Source organism: Ixodes scapularis, unplaced genomic scaffold (genome assembly GCF_016920785.2).
Source record: "Ixodes scapularis isolate PalLabHiFi unplaced genomic scaffold, ASM1692078v2 PGA_scaffold3__209_contigs__length_174095766, whole genome shotgun sequence".
Taxonomy (NCBI): Eukaryota; Metazoa; Arthropoda; class Arachnida; order Ixodida; family Ixodidae; genus Ixodes; species Ixodes scapularis.
The window spans coordinates 35,728,887-35,746,725 of NW_024609868.1; the positions used below are offsets into that span (position 1 = coordinate 35,728,887).

The following is a 17,839-nucleotide window of genomic DNA, read 5'->3' on the forward strand; positions in this document are numbered from 1 at the left end:
AATCGCAAAGCTTAAAACTTACACAGGTATCCGACAAAATTGCGCCACCACTCGGGAGACTAAGGCCGCTGCATAAGGCGTGTTTCTTTCTTGTATGACGCTTCTGTCACGTTGGACATTGCCTGCAGACATCTTCCAAACATACATATGCATAAAAAAATCCTTTGAACTTGCTTGGAGCACGTCCGAAGATACTTTTGCCACCATGTCTGCAGCAAATCCTTTAGCCAGGGTCACGCTGCTGGTACGTCATACAAAAGACAGTCTGCGAAGACGAGTCGCCGCAATATCCGCGGATCGAATGCCGCCTGCCAAGTTTTCTACCTGAACTCATTGCCATGCGGCATTCGGAGCCCGGATATAGCGGACTCGCGTTCGAATCCGTCTGCAGACTGTCTTTTGTATAATGCAGAAGGAATGTGACCCTGCCTTAAAAAAAAAAAAAAAAAAAAAAAAAAAAACAGTAAACCTAAAAAAAGAAAGAAATTATATTTGCTTAGGACAAGAATGTCTCAGAATGAATGTTCGTCGAAAAAAACATTTTTTTTCCCCCAATATATATGTTACATTACGATTATTTTTTTTTTTTTTCGATTTGCAGGCGAAACCGAAATTGTACCTCTTTGGGATAATGATGATAGCGTTAGTATCCAAGTAATGTGCGCTTTGAGGTTGCTGAACCTAGAGTTTCTGTAAACACTTTCAGAAAAAAAGGGTGTATTCTGACACCCATTGTCCCATATAAGACACCCCAAAACTTCAGTTCGACGTACAGCGCATTGACGTCGACCTGACGGTACTAACTTTTACGAGGTGCTTGATGACCGGGTTGTACAACTTATTAAAATAGTTAATGTATGTGTTACTGACTAAAAAAAAATAATAATAGTTTTTTTTTTTTTTTTGGCCTTGCTGAAAAATTTCAGTGTTTTTTCCCTGTGGTCTTTGATACGTACTTTAGCAATGTAATAAGTTATATCGCATCGTTATCAAGACCCTCGTAAAATTTGGGGCCGTCTGCTCGACTATAGTGTTCTGTACGTCAAACTGAAGTTTTGGGGTGCATTATATGAGACAAAACGGTGTAAAGTGATACTTATTTATTTATTTTTTTTAGAGTGAAGGTTCCCTACGGGAGCCAGAGTTACGCGTCTGTTTTTCACGTGCCGCCGCGCCGCTAGATCGATCACGCGAGGAGCAAAGAATCCTATGCCGTGCAGGAAAGTCACTGATATGGTCGCTTCGCCGACGTTGCACGCGCCCCGGCGTATGCTCCCCTGCTTTTGCCTCCTCCTCCTTTCCTGTTTTCCAAGCGCGGTGGCGCGCGCGGCGCCGCTATTCTCCGAATTTAGTCAGGCGACGAGCAAAGAATCCTCTGTGCAGGAAAGCCGGCGCTACGGCCACCCACCAAGGATGAACGCGCAACTCTGGTTCCCGTAGGGAGCCTATACAGGAACTCTCTGCACCTCAAAGAGTTCCTGCTTTAGTATTGTTTTAAAGATGTATGAGCAGGGGACTGCGGCTTAAGAAGACACGCTGACCTTTACTGCATTCACGGGAAAATAGGGACTTTTAGCAAACCTTTACCGTGTTCCGCGTGCCGCACTACCGGACCCTTTGAAGCGTGCTTCAAAGGGTCCGGCGCGCGCCCCGGTGTCGCGGTATCATTCGGCAGAGCGCAAAGCGCTCTCCCGAGTAGCCCGGCCGTCGGAACATGAACAAATTAATGTTTGCACATAGGTGACAACTATGCCAAGTCAAGGGCATATACATGTCAAAGTAATGCTCAACGGATACGTAGAGAGGCACCCCGATCTTTCCTTAGACTGTCTCCTGCCAGCACATATGGGAAAAGCGCTGGCGCAATACTCGGAAACATGCGATGTACAAGGCCGGGAGAATACCAGCGTACTTTCCCAGGGTAGCAATCCTCCGCAGGAAGGTATACGAGGTATGTGTCTCAACCTTGACCGCTTGATATGGGTTCACGCATCGCTTGGCACCCCGCAGGTAAGACATCATTAGCCGCACGCTCAGACAAAGAAAGCAGAAGTAATACAAAAAAAAAAAAAAAAAAAAAAAAAACCAAGAAACAACCACCCGTTTTCCATTTCGCGATGCATTGCAACACGGAAGCTCAAAGAACACTGAGCGCGTTCTCCTCTACATTTCACCTTATTATGTACCGCAAGAAAGGCTACAAGCGCGAGCTCCTTACTCTATACTCTGTTTTATATTTAGCGTGCAACGCTGTCAAAGCTACTGGCGCGAGCGTGGGGCTTGATCTCGTTGATCATTTGCACGCGTTCTCGCGCAAACAAAACCACACATGAAGCCACGCGCTCGTGTCTGTAGCTTTGACAGCGTTGTACGCTAAGTATGAAACAGAGTATAGGGCACATCTCGGCGGCACAAGCTCTCGTGCATTAAGGGCAGCTGCCAACGCTATGAGCTCGCCACTTCTAGCCTTCGCTGCGGTGCAACATAAGGTGAAATGGAGTATAATATCTTTTCGATATAACGAGGACGAGTGAAAAAAATGAACTCGGTGACCAGTCGTCATGCCACGCGCTAAAATGAAAGACAAAGAATAAATAAAAAAGACGCGGCTGTTTAGAAGATTGCAAGAAAATAGTTGCTCGAAAGGAAAAAGAAGAGAACCTAGATTTAAGAAAGGAATCAACTCAAACCACTGAGAGCGTCTGCAATTTAATGGTGGATGCCTGCCGCGCCGGCCGGTTGCAAGTGCGCATGAGTCGCGTCAGCTCGTAGTGCAAACGAGGCCAATAAAGCACGTGACCCCAATCGAAAGGTTTGGAAACACTCTGTAATCTAGGCACCCTAGGAGAAGGCCGATACGTGTATAGTTTTCGTTATTGCACTTCAAACTTTCGAATCGTTAGCTGCAAGCTTCCCCCCTCGGTGACCTGGAAGAGAAAGAAGGATGGCGAAAATACGGAATCTGATACACATAGAGTATATAGGGTTTTTGGTTTCGCTGCCGAGCAGATAAACCGTTCTTGGTTTGGGCGGGGCTTATGGAACGTCCGACAGGCCATCGCGCCCGGAGTGAAGATGGGTTTCGATCCATTCTTTAGCAGCGGACGATGGTTATCATCATGGTTATCATAGACAAAAAGTAAACAAATGATAGAAAGAATGAAAACACCGAAGGAGGCAACGAGATAGATAAAATGAAGGAAGAGGCGGAGGAGGTTTCATGGAACGCACAGGACCCCAAAAGGCTAACAAAAGTGAACTCATTGTGGTGCTATACGGTTACGATGGAAGTAATAGCAGACGATCGTCTGGTCGCGGCAGATGCAATGAACTGAGCTTCGGAAGGCTTGTTTTGCTTTTTGCTCGATCGTTTGCGTCGAATTTACTCGGATTTTGGTATTCATTTATGCCTCGAGGGGAGGAACACGGTGCGGCAAATGGAGTTGTAATTTTACGAGCAGAGTTATTTCGGCGTGAAAGGGGGACGCTGGCCGAAATTACGGTTATCATCATTTCGAGTATACGTGTAAAAGAACACGAAAAAAAGAAAGAAAAAGATTTGTATTGCTTAAAGCAAGGAGTACAACAACTTGGTTGTTTTTAAAACATTTTGTGTTTTACTAGGTGTTTTTCTTGCACTTCCGGTTGTAACATGAGATCTGCGATTTTTGTTTTCGTTTCCTTTCGGCCTTCCCGAAATTTCGTGAGAGACTGCACAAAAACTACAAGTTAATTCCACTTGACATTTTCGGAAGCAGATACGTGGCAGCGTTATTGTTAAAAGCTTCAATGTCTGCGTAGTTGTGCGGAGAATAATTATTAGTCGATGCTCTTTAACGAGGCGTCTCACTAAACGGCCTACTTGAGACATTTGAACTTTTGTGTTTATGGCCGTCTTCTGTACATTTGAAACTACATTTTCGTGGGTCTGCTTTTCCGCAGAGCACTTGAAAGCGCATCACCGCAGTCTGCGGAAGAAGTTTATTGAACGACGAGACCAGAAACGTGCATAGAACAAAAATATGAGGTCTGCGACGGGACACTAAGCAATACCTTTCGCAAGTATTTTGAGGAGCGTAATTATGACACTAGAGGAATGAGGTATTTCGTCCTTTACCTTGAACGAGACACAAAATGCTAAAAACGCATGAACAAAGCGTGGTAGTCTTGCTGGTGTCTTCAAATTAACTTGTAAAAAAAAGAAAGAGAAAAAAAAAGTTCGACGCTAATTACAATTTTTTTTTTAGTGGTGATCAAAACTTTGTGATGACCGCCACATAATGGGTAACATGATTCTCTATATCATGTTAATTTAATCAAGTTCAGATTGTATGTAGTATGCAATACATTAGACTTCTGGCAAAAATACTGGATCAGCCTGTCTTCGGACAAATTCTTTTTTATTTTAATGTTATGCGATTCTTAAACACATGACTTTGAGTAAAACAAGAAAAGAACGAGGTAAAATCTAGATCTCTTCGTTCTACTTAGATTAATAAACTTAGTAATTCGTTTCCGTGGCCGGATTGCCCTTCGCCCCAATTGATTGCGACTGTAGAACGCAGGCAAAATATATACATCTAGGTCGAGAAACGGGACTATGCAAAACAGTAAATAAATCGAGCCGGTATAAATAGAACGTGATCCGACGGTACGTTAAACACACTGCTATCGGTTCCTCGTGCGGGGAGGAATCAAAGCCGCACTAAAAGCTAAAAGCGTCCATAAAACCAAAGTTCCTTTGCATAAAACCAGGCAATCTCATCGCCCATCTCGACGCCGGCTTGACGCCATCTTGACGCCACGGTTGGGGATGTGGCGATAAATGACCGCAGGGATTCAGAGAGAACACATTACTGCGCTGCAACACGCATCCCGCGCTCGGTTTGTTTCCTTTAGATGCGTAATCGACGTTCTTTTTCTTTTTTTTTTTTCTTTTCTTTGAACGTTGAGATATTTAGCGTGCCATTCAAGGCGGACAATCTTTCCTGTTAACAGCCAGTCTCTTCCGAGTGCCATGTTAAAACGTGCTTCTTGTTTTTTTTTTTTTTTTTTTTTTTTTGCGCGTTAAACGTCCTAAAATAAAACTTTTTTTTTTTTTTTTTTTCCGAATAGAAGCGCAAGATAAACGTTTCAATTATGTTTAGACGGTAAAAAGTTAGTCAACTTTGAAACGGCATCTTGGGTCTTCGCTGCTGATGTGCAATGTGGACGGTGCTGTAACACTGCTCACTGCTCACTGCGTGCTTTACTTTTACTTACGTAATTCTGATACGATCTGAACTGCTTTTAGTAACATGAACGCGTTACTCAAATGAAGTAACGTATCAATGCTCGTTAATCATTCTCGTGAGAAAAAAAGTCAACTTCTTTAATGACACATGGTATCTAAAGGAACACGTCAATTTACGCTACAGATCCCGCGGCACCTTTATCGCCACTTTTCTAGTTAAAAGTCACTAGGGACCGACTCGTCATGTCCGTTCTTGCGTTCATTCTTTTCAGTAACGCGTAATTCGACCGACGTGTTCACCTTCTAAACTTGGCTTCTTATGTTCACGTTTCGTGCATCGTAATTGGATCTCCGGAGCTGTTATCGGCTAACGACGTACTCTCATTGGTTGTGGAGCCATAAGTGGATGGCTGCGAGTCGCCCCGCCTCGTGTTTCTTAAACTCTCAGTGACTGATATACAGTTGAATTTGATTGTGCACGGGCTTGTATGGGGAATAGTACTTGACAATTACTTAGTGACAAGTACTTACTTAGTACTTGACACGTGTGGCACCAGCACATTAGCGCGGTCGTTAACTACGCGACATTGTGAATTCTCCCGTTTGTCCTTTTGGCCCATTCTTGACGCGAGCCGCAAAACACAGAATGCGCTGGGGTTAGGAAATGGCTGACATTGTACTACATGCATTTCCCGACATAAAACACCATATTACCCGGACAAATAGTATACCTAAAGTATATTTTAGTCGTTCAATTTAGCAAAATTTAACCAAGTCGTCACTTCGCCACCCTAAAGGAGCAACGTATTAAACGCGTTAGGTACGAGTCTGATAGGAACAATATATATGAAAGGAGTCCGTCTTAAATAAAAATAACCTGCGTTGTTCGCGTTCCATCAATAGGCTCAAACATTATTCCGCTTGTTTACGGGATTACTTGACACCAAACCTAATTGGACGTTGCATCACAATTAATGGTTACTTCTAGCGATTATATGCTTCAGGTCACTTAGTGTGGTTTTAAATCTTATTTTAAGATTCTAATATGATAAGCGCAGCACGTCTATAATTAAAGGCTTAATTTAGCAATTATTTCAGCTTGCACGAACCTTTCTTGTTTACACTTCCTTTTATGAAACGATACAACGTATTGGTTGAAAAAGTAGCAGCCTTGCTTAAAAGGCAAATATAGAGTAGTTCAATTACAATATAAATTAAGATATAAGTAGAAATAGAAGGCTAGCACAAATGTATACAAACTTATAAATAATATAAGCAGTCACAGATAAAAAAGATAAGGCGCGAAATGTCGCTTTTTGATTTATGGAGCACGAAGTTCGATGTACTCTACCTTGCATTTTTGATCGAGAGAAATTAATATTTAAACGTTTTGCCGATTATATAATTACATACTTTATATAAATACATACTTTACAAAGAACTCTAAATCGCATAATAACGGCGCTGACCACATCGTCATTTTCTTATCGTAAATTGAACGAAGAGCGCGAGCAAGTCAATGAATGACCGAGCGATTGAGCCCACCGTTCTATAATACCAATCCACGTAATTTACACTTTTTTTTTTACACTTAATCTTTCACGACCGAAATACCGATAGTCACTACACACGTATACATTCATCCTCGAATAGATCATTCATTTAGACTTTAGCAGTTCAGATCGCATCGTAATTAATTTCCTGTTTCCTTCCTTAATATTACCAAACGAATAGTGACTTGTCGCACCAGAATCTGAATAACATAAATTCTGCATCGTTTAAAAAAGGCGCGATTAAACGTTTATATTACGATGATCACACGCATAATTTTGTAATTATTGCCTTCATTGTTCTTATTTCCTTCCACATCGCTTATACAAAAACTGTCTTCAGACATGATCGAAGCATTCATGTGCATGTAGCATACATGCTTCCAACATTATTGAGGAGTGTCCGCAGATGTATCTGGCATCAGCAAAGGTCTTCGATCCGAAAGCCTTTAGCCCTTTCAAATAATGCACTTGATGCCAAAGAGTTGTGATAAAGTGCATCGAGAAGCGAATCAGCTCGCGATCTCTCTCTAGTGTGCGCTTACCACTCGGCAATGCACTCGTTCATCGAGTTTTCGAAGGGCTCTGGTCTGGACTTTGGAGGCCTCGGAAATACCCGTGAAAAGGCAGAGAAAATTAATTTGTATTTTTTTCTGCTAACGTTGTCCCATCTATATACTTTTGAATTTGATAAATTTCACCCCTCCCACTTTATGTAACACGTCTTCGAAAGACCATCCAGAGATAGAGGCATAAAACAAAATAAGGTTAAAAGGAACGCAAATTTTTTGTATTTGTTGTTTATAACTAATTGAGGCGTCTTTGCAAGTATATTTAGTGCGGGGAAGCCCCATACTTGACCTGCGTTATAGATGCCCAAAATAGGAATTAAAACAAAACGTATCTCCATGATGAAGGTATTCCCAGAGCCATCTGCCCGAAGCGCCCGAGGCACACGCAGCAAAAACCCGCGTTCAGCTGAAATTATTCATTGGGGAGCCGTACATCGTTTGAAGCGCCGACAAGATGTTTGCGTTCCCGCCTCGCTTTATTAGCGTTGCAGTTTTTTTTTCAGAGCATCGACGGCGTGGCCGCGGCACTCCTTCAAAAGGTCGCTGAATGCGGGCTCTACTTTTTTTTTGTTTGGGTTTTTTCCTACGCAGCAGCGCGGTTGGCGCGGAAGAGACACTCGCCCAGGGCCACGGTGTGCCCAGGGCGTTGCCGCCTGTGACGTCACGCGATCCCTTCTCGCTCCTCGAAGCACAGCCCACCCAACTTTGACCTACCGATGGGGATTCCCCGAGATTAAAGTGCGTTTCCGGGACGAGGTCATCGGTTCAGCGCATCTTAGATAGATCGGGTTTATGATAGACGCACTCCGGTTATAAATACGACGCAGTTTTTTTTTTTTATCTTAATAAGGCTGAAACGTTTTGCCGTCTTTCGAGTATCCCATTGAAACGTCGTTGTCTCTGTATAGACAGTCATTTTGGCTGTGTTCCATCTGATGTTTAATAAAAGAAGTAAAAATTTTGTTTTCATATTCTGGGACTGTCTACTTTAAATTCGAGGAATGAAGAAGGCGTATGATTGTATAAGGTCAACAATTATGAAGTCACACCGACAAAACGCATCGAACTACAAGATACACCTAGATATTATAACATTACGCGATAAAATATATAATAGACGCGACCACGCACACAAACGTCACGGGACGCGTAGCTGCACCCTCGTGACTGACGACGTGGTGTGCCTCTTTCTGTATTTCAAGTTTTCATCCCGTTACTTGCAAGCCGCAAGAAAAAAAAAAAAAAAAAATATGGCACGTGTCCGAAATATGGCAAGCTGTTGGAGACCTCGCGTGCAAGGGATGTGCCAGTGCAAAATGGCAACGGGGAAAAAAAATAGAGAAAGAAAGAGAACGAGAGAGTGACACCGACGCGACGCGTAAGTGGAGTCGACAAAGCGGTCCCTGCCATTACTTGCCGCACATCTTGCTGACTTTGATTACGGGGAGTGTTCTCGATGCGGAAAGCCAGACATGGCGAGGGGGTTTTCGACCCAGGGAATTCCCGCGTGACGTCACACTCAAGAATTGTTTTTTTTTTCTTTCTTTTGTGAGCGACGTCGAAGACATTTGACAGGTATTATAGCATAAACGGCTTCCATAGACGTCGCATCAGCTGCAATTGCAGTGGCCTTGCTGCTGAGCGGGTACCTTTTGCAGCATACAGTTCGCACCCTCCAATTGGTATTTCTCCATCAGAACATATAAGAATGACCGCCAGCACGGTGCGCCGATGTCATGACATCACGTGCAAACAGGTATATAGTTGCTCGAGAATTCTTTTTCTCAGCAACTGCGGCAGAGCTGCGGCAAGCGCGCAATGCCCACGAAGTACCCACGTTACAAACCAGAAAGACAACCTCAGTAAAAAAGAAGAACAAAAAAAAAAAAAACTTACTTATTTTAATTTTTGTCATCGCACAGTGCCACACGACACGCGGCAATAAAAGATGAGGGCATTCGTGAGAGATGTCGAGATAAATTACCCATGTGTATCCCCATGCTATTTGAGGAAGAAAAAAACGCTAGTGCATGTATATGTTGCTTTTCGCTATGGATGCTTTCCAAGAAGCACTTTCAGCGTCACGTCGCTTACGCAATATGGCAATCATCTTTAGTTTCGAGTAGTATCTGGGCAGACGTGTACGCAACGCGTGACGACCTAAGTGTTTCTGTGCGAGCGATTTGTTTTAGAAGCCTAAATGAATGCTTTCGTTACTTTTTGCGCAACAGCAACGAGTAAAGTTTTTAGTTAGTTTTTGATACAGTGACAATTGTAACGGTATTTAGCTACGTTTTCTTGTGAAGAACTTGTACAAAGTTTCGTCCTCATCGCAACTCTCGATGTATTTGCGTCACGATCCAGAAGTAACGAACAAAAAAAAAAAAAAAAAAGAAAAGAAAAAAAGAGCTTAACAGCATAACCGCGAGTACTTCTGAATACGTAAACTCGACTGTTTGTATTAATGTGCCTTCGCAAGGCCAATAAAAAAGAAAAAAAGAAAAACGAGCATTTCTTAACTGATTTCTGAGGAATTCGTCCTGCCTTTTGTATTGCTCTTGCATTTCCTACCTTCACATCGGTCACCAGCTACTCTACATCGTTTCCCCTAAGCCCCGACGCAGCGGACACCGCACGCTGATGGGGCAAATTGGGCAGCGTCAGAAACGCGCCATCATGAGCTGTTGCTTTTAGGCTAAAGTTACGCGTTCTTTTTAAGACTCGTTAACGAGTAGCGTACCTATTGTCTGTTGCAACATAGGAACTGCATAGGAGGCCCCGCCCCCGATTGGCCAGCGAGAAATGACCTCACCATACCACGGTCAGTACAAAGTAACTATTTTTTGTTTTGTTTTAGGGAAAGAGAGGATAATCCGTTAGCGCCCTTTATTTAAAGACCGGCGCCCACAAAAACCAAATCATGATACATTGAGCGAAGGGTTATTTTCTGTAGTCGGAACCTATTTGGCTATACCCATTTTCTCTGGACAATACAAAACAAACAAGCACACAAACAAACAAGCACACAAAAAACAAACAAACATTGAAACAAACGAACAATCTGACAAACACACTATTGTTCTTATTTGAGTAAGCAACGCGGAACGTGTAACCACTGAATTATTTTTCAGTTAACAACGTGCACATGCCCGCGTTTCTAACAACGTAAGCATGTACATAAAAACAAGAAGGGCAAACATTGTTCGCGATAAACGTTCTTCACTCAAAGAAAAAACGACATTTATGACATTTATGTATATGCATAGCGGAATTATTGTTTCCCTGCCAGAGTGTTTGTATTTAATCATTACTATAACTAACTCACTCTAAGAAGTGCCTGCGCGTCTACTTACTTGCAAAAGAATGATGAGGCGGAACATCCGCTAAATGAAGACTGCGCTGTGGCCTTGCGCAATGCAAAGCGTCATGCTTGCATTGCGTAATGCCACAGCTCAGACTCAGTTTGATGGTCTAAATTGATGTTCCGCCTCATCATTCGTTTAGCTGATGTCCTAGATCGCAATGATTGACTCTTTGAGTGTTTGGCGGGTTAGTAGACGCGCAGGCATTTTTTAGAGTGCAAGTGCACCAATGAAAAGACTGCGGCCGTTATTGATAAATTTAGATAAACAAATACATATTTGCGCAAAAAGCGACATTTACATTTTGTTCCAAAGGATGCCACATTATCGCACTGTTTGTCCTTCAAAAGAGAAAAAAGAAAAGAAAAAAAAGAAAAGTTGAGAGCATAAGACGCGTAGAGGTGTTTGACCGGTAACTCTTTACCGAACTCTTTAAAAGGATAATGCCCCGTCGGAGTTCGAACAAAAATCCGACGAAGCGAGCGTGTGTGTGCGATCTAATGCCGGTCGTCGTCTCAGAATCTGTAGCGAAATCCAGTAGTCCGGTCACGTTTAGATCGTCTAACTTCCTTATTGAAAGCCGCGCTTTGAGCCCGTGGCCAAAGTATTTCAGAGTGTCGTCGGAATCCCCTTTCCCCGTCCTTCGTAATCCACTGCTGAGGTTTGTCTGTCCTTTCTAGTTCATTCTTTGCACCTGGATAGACTCTCAAGCCGCGGTCACAATGCCAATCCATCATTGGATTGCATGCTTTGGACGTGTTCGCGGAGAATTATTCTGTCATCGTGTCTACAGCGAACGCCGCGTCTTTTGTATGATGGAGCAGCGTGACCATGGCTTACGAAATCTGGAGCTTATAATTTTCCGCGAATACCCTCCGAAGAACCAATCGCTGCAATCTACAAATAGATCTCGGCGAATTACGAGGCTGAAAATTTGTTTAGAGAGCTAACAACAGTCTGGGCTGAGGCTCTGGGTACAGTGAAATGTCAGACTGCAACATTGCAACCCAAACTGTTCTGTTTTATTTGTAACGTGAAACTTTTTTTTTATTAGGTGTTCGACATTTCATGAAGCTTAGACAAAAGCGTGGCCGAGAGGCTCGACACTAATTGGCTGACGGGTGGGAGAGGAGAAGTGAGGTGATCGACGCTGATTGGTTAACGGCAGGTCATGTGACCGGAGGGTTAGGCGAGGAAAAGCTCGACCACCTGTGCGCACTGACGGAGAGGAACTCGCGAGTGTATGAAATGGCTATGAAAGAACGCCAGGTTTATCAGCCCAATTGGGGGTAGTATTGCTTCATTCTAAAAACAACCGTCAAGTGTACACATGGTACGCGTTAAACTATGAAAAGAAGAGCGCCGTGAACGTAGGAGTCTGGAAACTCGGAGGATCGGTAAACGTTTGTGATGTTAAGACGTTTCCCGTATGGCAACACAATTGTTTAGCAATTTGCTATAAATTATTTAGGTCTGAGCGTATTATCAGCCTCGTCATTAGGCCAAGCTTCCCCCCCCCCCCCCAGATTGCAGCAATTGACTCTTCCTAGTGCTTTGCCGGAAAGTAGACCCCACATCTGTTTTAGATTATGGTAATTGTTTTTAGCTAATCTTTTAAAATTTGAGTTTTCTCGTGTATTTTTTACGAGTTCAAAGTATTTAACTTATAGCGTGGCCTTAAGCATAAAGTCAAATAATAAGAAACAAAATAAAAGGGCTCTATTTTTGTTTTATTTTTGCTTTAGATTTTAATGTAGCGGAGAATTGTGTGGCTCTAAGACTGAAAATGAAAAACAAGGTTCGTAATCAGGTTCTCAAAACTTTCGGTGCAGAAATATATCTCGAACCTGCAACTAACTAACCTACAAGCGGTGAAAAGCACAATATAGTTTATGTTCCTTTTTCTTTTAGTATCCAGGAGAGCGAGAAAGATATGACCCACTGGCCGGCAGAATAATTTATCATTCAGGATTTCCCTCCTCTGCTGATTTCAATGAACTCACTCACTAACTTTGCACATCTCAACAAATAACAAATAAAAAAATAAAAAAAAAAGAATAGACGCACAGAATACATCAGGCATGTATGATACCAATATTTTAAACTCCGGCGCCTATATTTCTGTACTTGCATTATATATATATATAAAAAAAAGAAAAAAAAAAAGATTTGAACAGTTTCAATGGCTCCAAGAAAAATTGCTGCCCTGTACAGTGTCCGATAAGAAAATTCTAAAACGGGCGAGGGTTTTATTTTATTTACTTTTCCCACAAAAAGTTTTATCGTTGCGTTTCAACTTTGGATATACAGGGCACGAAAAAGAACTCTATGTCTTGCACGGCTCTAAACATTCCTAAAAGTGGTCGATGTATAAACCGCGTGACTTCTCGAAGATGAGTGGCTTAACCTTTTAAGCCGGGGGTCACACTGCTATAATACATCATACAAAATACAATCTGAGGCGTGTTTCTTCCCTGTATAGACGGGGTCCCGTAGATCGGTCATGCAAACACTGTCTACAGACATATGTGTGTCATCATATCTGCAGTGACCACCGCGTCTTTTACATGACGTATACGAATAGCTGGATAGCATACCCCAAGCAAATCATCGGTTCCGAGCGAACACATTCTCAAAGATACCGGGATCTATACTGCCCAGGATGCATTCCAAACAGCAATCATAGGTCTTCATTTCATGACCTTAACCAATGAGAAGAGTGATCGGTGCCGTGCCCCCATTGTAACGCAGTCTCATCAGCTAGAAAGTGGAGATATTTTTGCAAGTTGAAGATACCGTTATGAAAGAAGCTTTAGCAGGTTTGCCATTGCACGCGTGCTTTGCAGACACGGCCGGGGCCAAACACTTTGCTCGATCACGCCCATATATGTGTACTGATTTTTTTGAAAGTATATTATGTAAACGGCCCAAATTGAACGTTGTCGTTTTTGTTTTATGGCTGTTTAGATAACGGGGCGTTCATAAAGTGACGTCTTGTGTTTCCGCTGGGGAGTTTGGCCAGTGCAGTATACGGCTGCTAACCCGAGTGACGTTTTTAACGTGCACCCTACGCAGTAGTGATACACGACCGCACGCCGGTACGATGATCATTCAATCTGAAACAACTTGGGGGTCGAAATTAGCCATTAATAGCTGTATATATATCTTTATATTCATGGTGTTCTAAGGCTTTGACGACGATTTTGTCTCACTCAAAGCTCTTGACGTCGAGGCTTGTACAGAGCGCCGGACAAGCTACGAGCGCGAGCGCGTTGTACGAGGCGTTAGCTTCCCGAGCTAGTCTACATAAACCGCATCATGCAATACCTTGACCCCGCCACGTTTACAGTTGGGGTGAAATGGGGTTTAGTTTGGCTCAGGGTTGGGCAGTATTTCAAATACAAGTATTTGAAATACGTATTTCAAATACAAGTATTTGAAATACGTATTTCAAATACTTTGTGTATTTTGCATTTGTATTTAATTACAAATTGGGCGATGTATTTGACGTGTGTATTTAAATACTAAAATGTGGGTATTTCAAATACAACTGTAATTAAATACAATTTTGTGGGCGAAAATACATCCCTCAAATTTATTGGCACTGTCCAGAGCAGTAAGAAAACTACGCTCTGCACCGAATGCAGCGTCTCTCAATCAAGCACAAGCGTTTAGTGACTTCGTGATAACGGTGCTAGTCTAGGGCAAGAATAGTGATGAAATCGACGTTCACAGGCAGACTGGCTAAATAAGTGCCTGTGACAACTTGTGATGCTTTCCAGCCTGATTTCCATCCATATTTTTGCCTGGAACATGCACGGGTCGTCCAGATTTTTGTAACTGGTGCGAGTTGCATCAATAAAAAATTCGCTAGCTAGTGCTGCGCGTCTTGGTCGTCTCGGTTCTTTGTTGGTCTATAGCAAAATATAATCGACAAAAAAAAGCTGCTAGACGCTCTTTACTTTTTTCACCTGTTACGTCCAAGTATTTGGAAAAGTATTTGGAGGAGACGAAATACATTTGGTTGTATTTGTATCTTGTATTTAAATGCTTTTTTGGAAATGTAATGAGATTTGCAATTAAATACATTTTTGACGAAGTATTTTGTATTTGTATTTCGATACATATTTGCATGTATTTTGCCCATCCCTGGTTTGGCTCTTGGCCTCAGCACGCGTAACATTCGACAATGAAGAGAGACGTTTGTAATTTAGCACAATCAATGCAATAAGTACTGGAACTCGTACGCGTATATATTTGTCTTGAAGCTAATCCCAGGAACGAATCACTGCATCGCCTCCAGTATAGTGTGGACAAGAAAATAAACAACATACACAAAGAAGAAAAAACGGGATTCTCGTAGCGTGAGTTAGTTTCTTCAGCCAGACCGTAATATGCTGTATATCAAGCATCTTACAGATAGTAAAGAAAATAATGGGAAGCGTTCAGCTTCGTAAATATTATAAAATAAATAATTGATGACGCTTATTATATCTAATTTTTGCTTCTGGGAGAAACGCTAAATTGAATCAATCTTCTTGAGCTACATTTTGTACCGAAAACAAATTCCCGAGTACCGAGCCAGTAAGTTAATATCAATTACGAGTTAGGCAGATACGCGGCCGCGTTTCGAAACACGCGTTGAAGTTTCATTAAATTAGACGCAATCTGCCAAACGAGCTCCTTTGCATTTCCAGACCACGCGTCCGTTACGAAGCCCGCTATATATAATCAAATATCCACGCGTAACTACACGCCGGCGTTCAGAAAGGCCCTCATCAAACGAGATCACCGACGAACCGAGATACTGTATACTACCGTTTCTACGTACGCCGCCAAACACCATCGTTAACTTACTCGCTTATACCGATTCTACAGAGCAATGTTCCCGCAAATCGAAGTAAATCGAAGCTCGCTATTATAAGTCACCGACAACTTTTGGAGACGAAGGGTGTGGTTTTATTAGCTCATACCCTTTTTGCTTCTTGACTCGCTCATTGACATCTCCTTATCGGACACCACTCAAGCATAGTGGGAGCACGTTTACTTTATACGTGTGTAGGCCTCGATTATGTCTGCGAAGAGCGTTTGACTGATGGGGCAGGGTCGTCCACAGGAAATAAACCCACCTCGGGCAGTGTGTGGAGGCCGTGCTTTACATGATTCATTAGCAGCGCGTAACCGCGGCTGTAATTGCTGTCAGCGACTACATATGTATGGCTCGTACGACATTCGAAGGTACTCACTCGACTGACATCTTCCGTAGTCCGGCAAGCAGAGCAAGACACCCCAGGCAGCGATCAGTAAGACACCACGGCTCGAGGACATGACGGCGGCGTGCGCGCGGGGATCGGCGAACAAACAACAGCTGACGGTGGCCGCGTGTCCGCGTGTGTCTTGTCGGGGAGGTCTCTCTCTTCCCGAAGCCGGTGCAAAAACTCGACTGGACAAGCTGGTTTCTTATTTTTTTCCCTTCTCTGCGCTACTTGCCGATCCCTTTCCTGCGGCGCCGCCGTCGTCATCTTCGCCCGCTTCCCTTTCCTCCTGTATGGGGTACGAGAGAGGCTTGGCGCTTAAATGCGCTCGCCTGTGTTACAACATCAAAGCTAAGCGAGCGCGCGAACAAAGCGTAAAAACCCACAAAAAAAGGTAACCGACGAAAGTAAACAAGAAAACGTATAAAGAGGACGACGCGTGTAATAGAGGCGCCGTCTTGGTGAGCGCGCAAAAATCTAAAATCACCGAGCAACCCGTTCGCGTCGACTCGTCCCGGATGGCTTCTCGGAGATGAACTGCGTCCTGCTTCCTCTTTGGTGATATTTTTGTGTGGCGGTTCGCTCGTTCGTAACGGCGGAGGGTTGAATGTCCAGCGCCTGCCACACCCGCAACTACGTCCTCGTGTACTGCGATGACGCGGCGGCATGCGCGAGTTCGCTGAGCGGGTGGTCGTCGTGAAGCTGCTGCGGAGCGCCCGTGTGATTTTCTTTGCTTCGTTCGGTATCAACTTTGTGTCCGGCTTTAATGAAAGACTTGATTTGATTCTTTATTGTCAGCAGGCAGATCGCCACCGGGCGCCTGCATAAAACGGCGCTGATCGCGACTTGTGCCAACCCGTGTCGTTGTCAGCATTACCAAATGATCTTGGCGCGCTGCCGATACGAATTAAGGTGGTGTTACAAACGTACGCTGAACTGAGAAGGAAACAAGTGGGAACCCGGCAACATGAGCCAGATATCGCCGGTCCTTTTTGTTTTGTTTTTGTGCTTCTTTTGTAGCTTAAACGCTGTCATCACAACCACCTATCTGGTGGAATGGGCTGAACCGCAGGGCGTTAACATTGACGGGAAAAAGTAACTGTTTCTCAATATGTTTTTTTTTTTGTAGAAAGCAATGCGGAAAAAGTAAAGCGCAGATGGTTTGTTCTCGTTAACTGTATCACACAGTGTATGCCAATCAAGATAATTATATAGAAAATAGCCGTAACGAGGATACATGATTCTAAACCGGAAACGAACGGACGACAAGAGGACAAACACACACGTCTGAACTGCTGTAGCTGAATATTTTTTATTCACACACTGAGTTCACCCAGGTTCACACAGCCAGCGCCACGCCCCCCATGCGTAACGTTGAATAGCTCGCCTGTCTAATAACTTCATCTTCAACAAGCACACACTTCGTTTTTTAGATTTATTGGAGAAGCAGCAGTGCCCATTTCTCTCTGCATGGAAAAGGAACAGAGACAAAGAAAGAGCAAAGATGTCGCGGTGACATTTTGGCTCCACCTGCTAAGAAACTTGTGAGTGTGCAGAAGGGAGCGACATCTGCATCTTTTTGATTTATTATATTGCACTTTTTGTAAGTTCCTGACTGATAAAATGCATTGCAAATAAGAAACGATTAAACGACTTATTGTAAAATGTTTCATACCTTGAATACATTTACACGCCAGGGAAATAACGTTCATGACCCATCGCTGGCCGCACACGTCGTACACAACATACAATGACGTCATTCCTTTACGTGCTGCGTAGCCCGCGGGCTCTAAACATCTTATGAGGTCAATCCGGTTACAAAGTATTTCTTGGTATATGAGCTATTTTTCTATGACTCCACGACTGA

The 17,839-nt window shown here is 43.2% G+C and overlaps 1 protein-coding gene across 1 annotated transcript in view; it reads right to left on the reverse strand.

The window, feature by feature from the left end:
• The window catches only part of LOC8029033, a 28,248-nt gene extending 12,096 nt beyond the window's left edge, over positions 1–16,152 (reverse strand). The window contains exon 1 of the mRNA XM_040503037.2: positions 15,964–16,152. Within this exon, the coding sequence (XP_040358971.2) occupies positions 15,964–16,045 (82 nt within the window). The 5' untranslated portion in view covers positions 16,046–16,152. The remainder of the gene's footprint in view (positions 1–15,963) is intronic.
• Between the last annotated feature and the right edge of the window lie 1,687 nt (positions 16,153–17,839).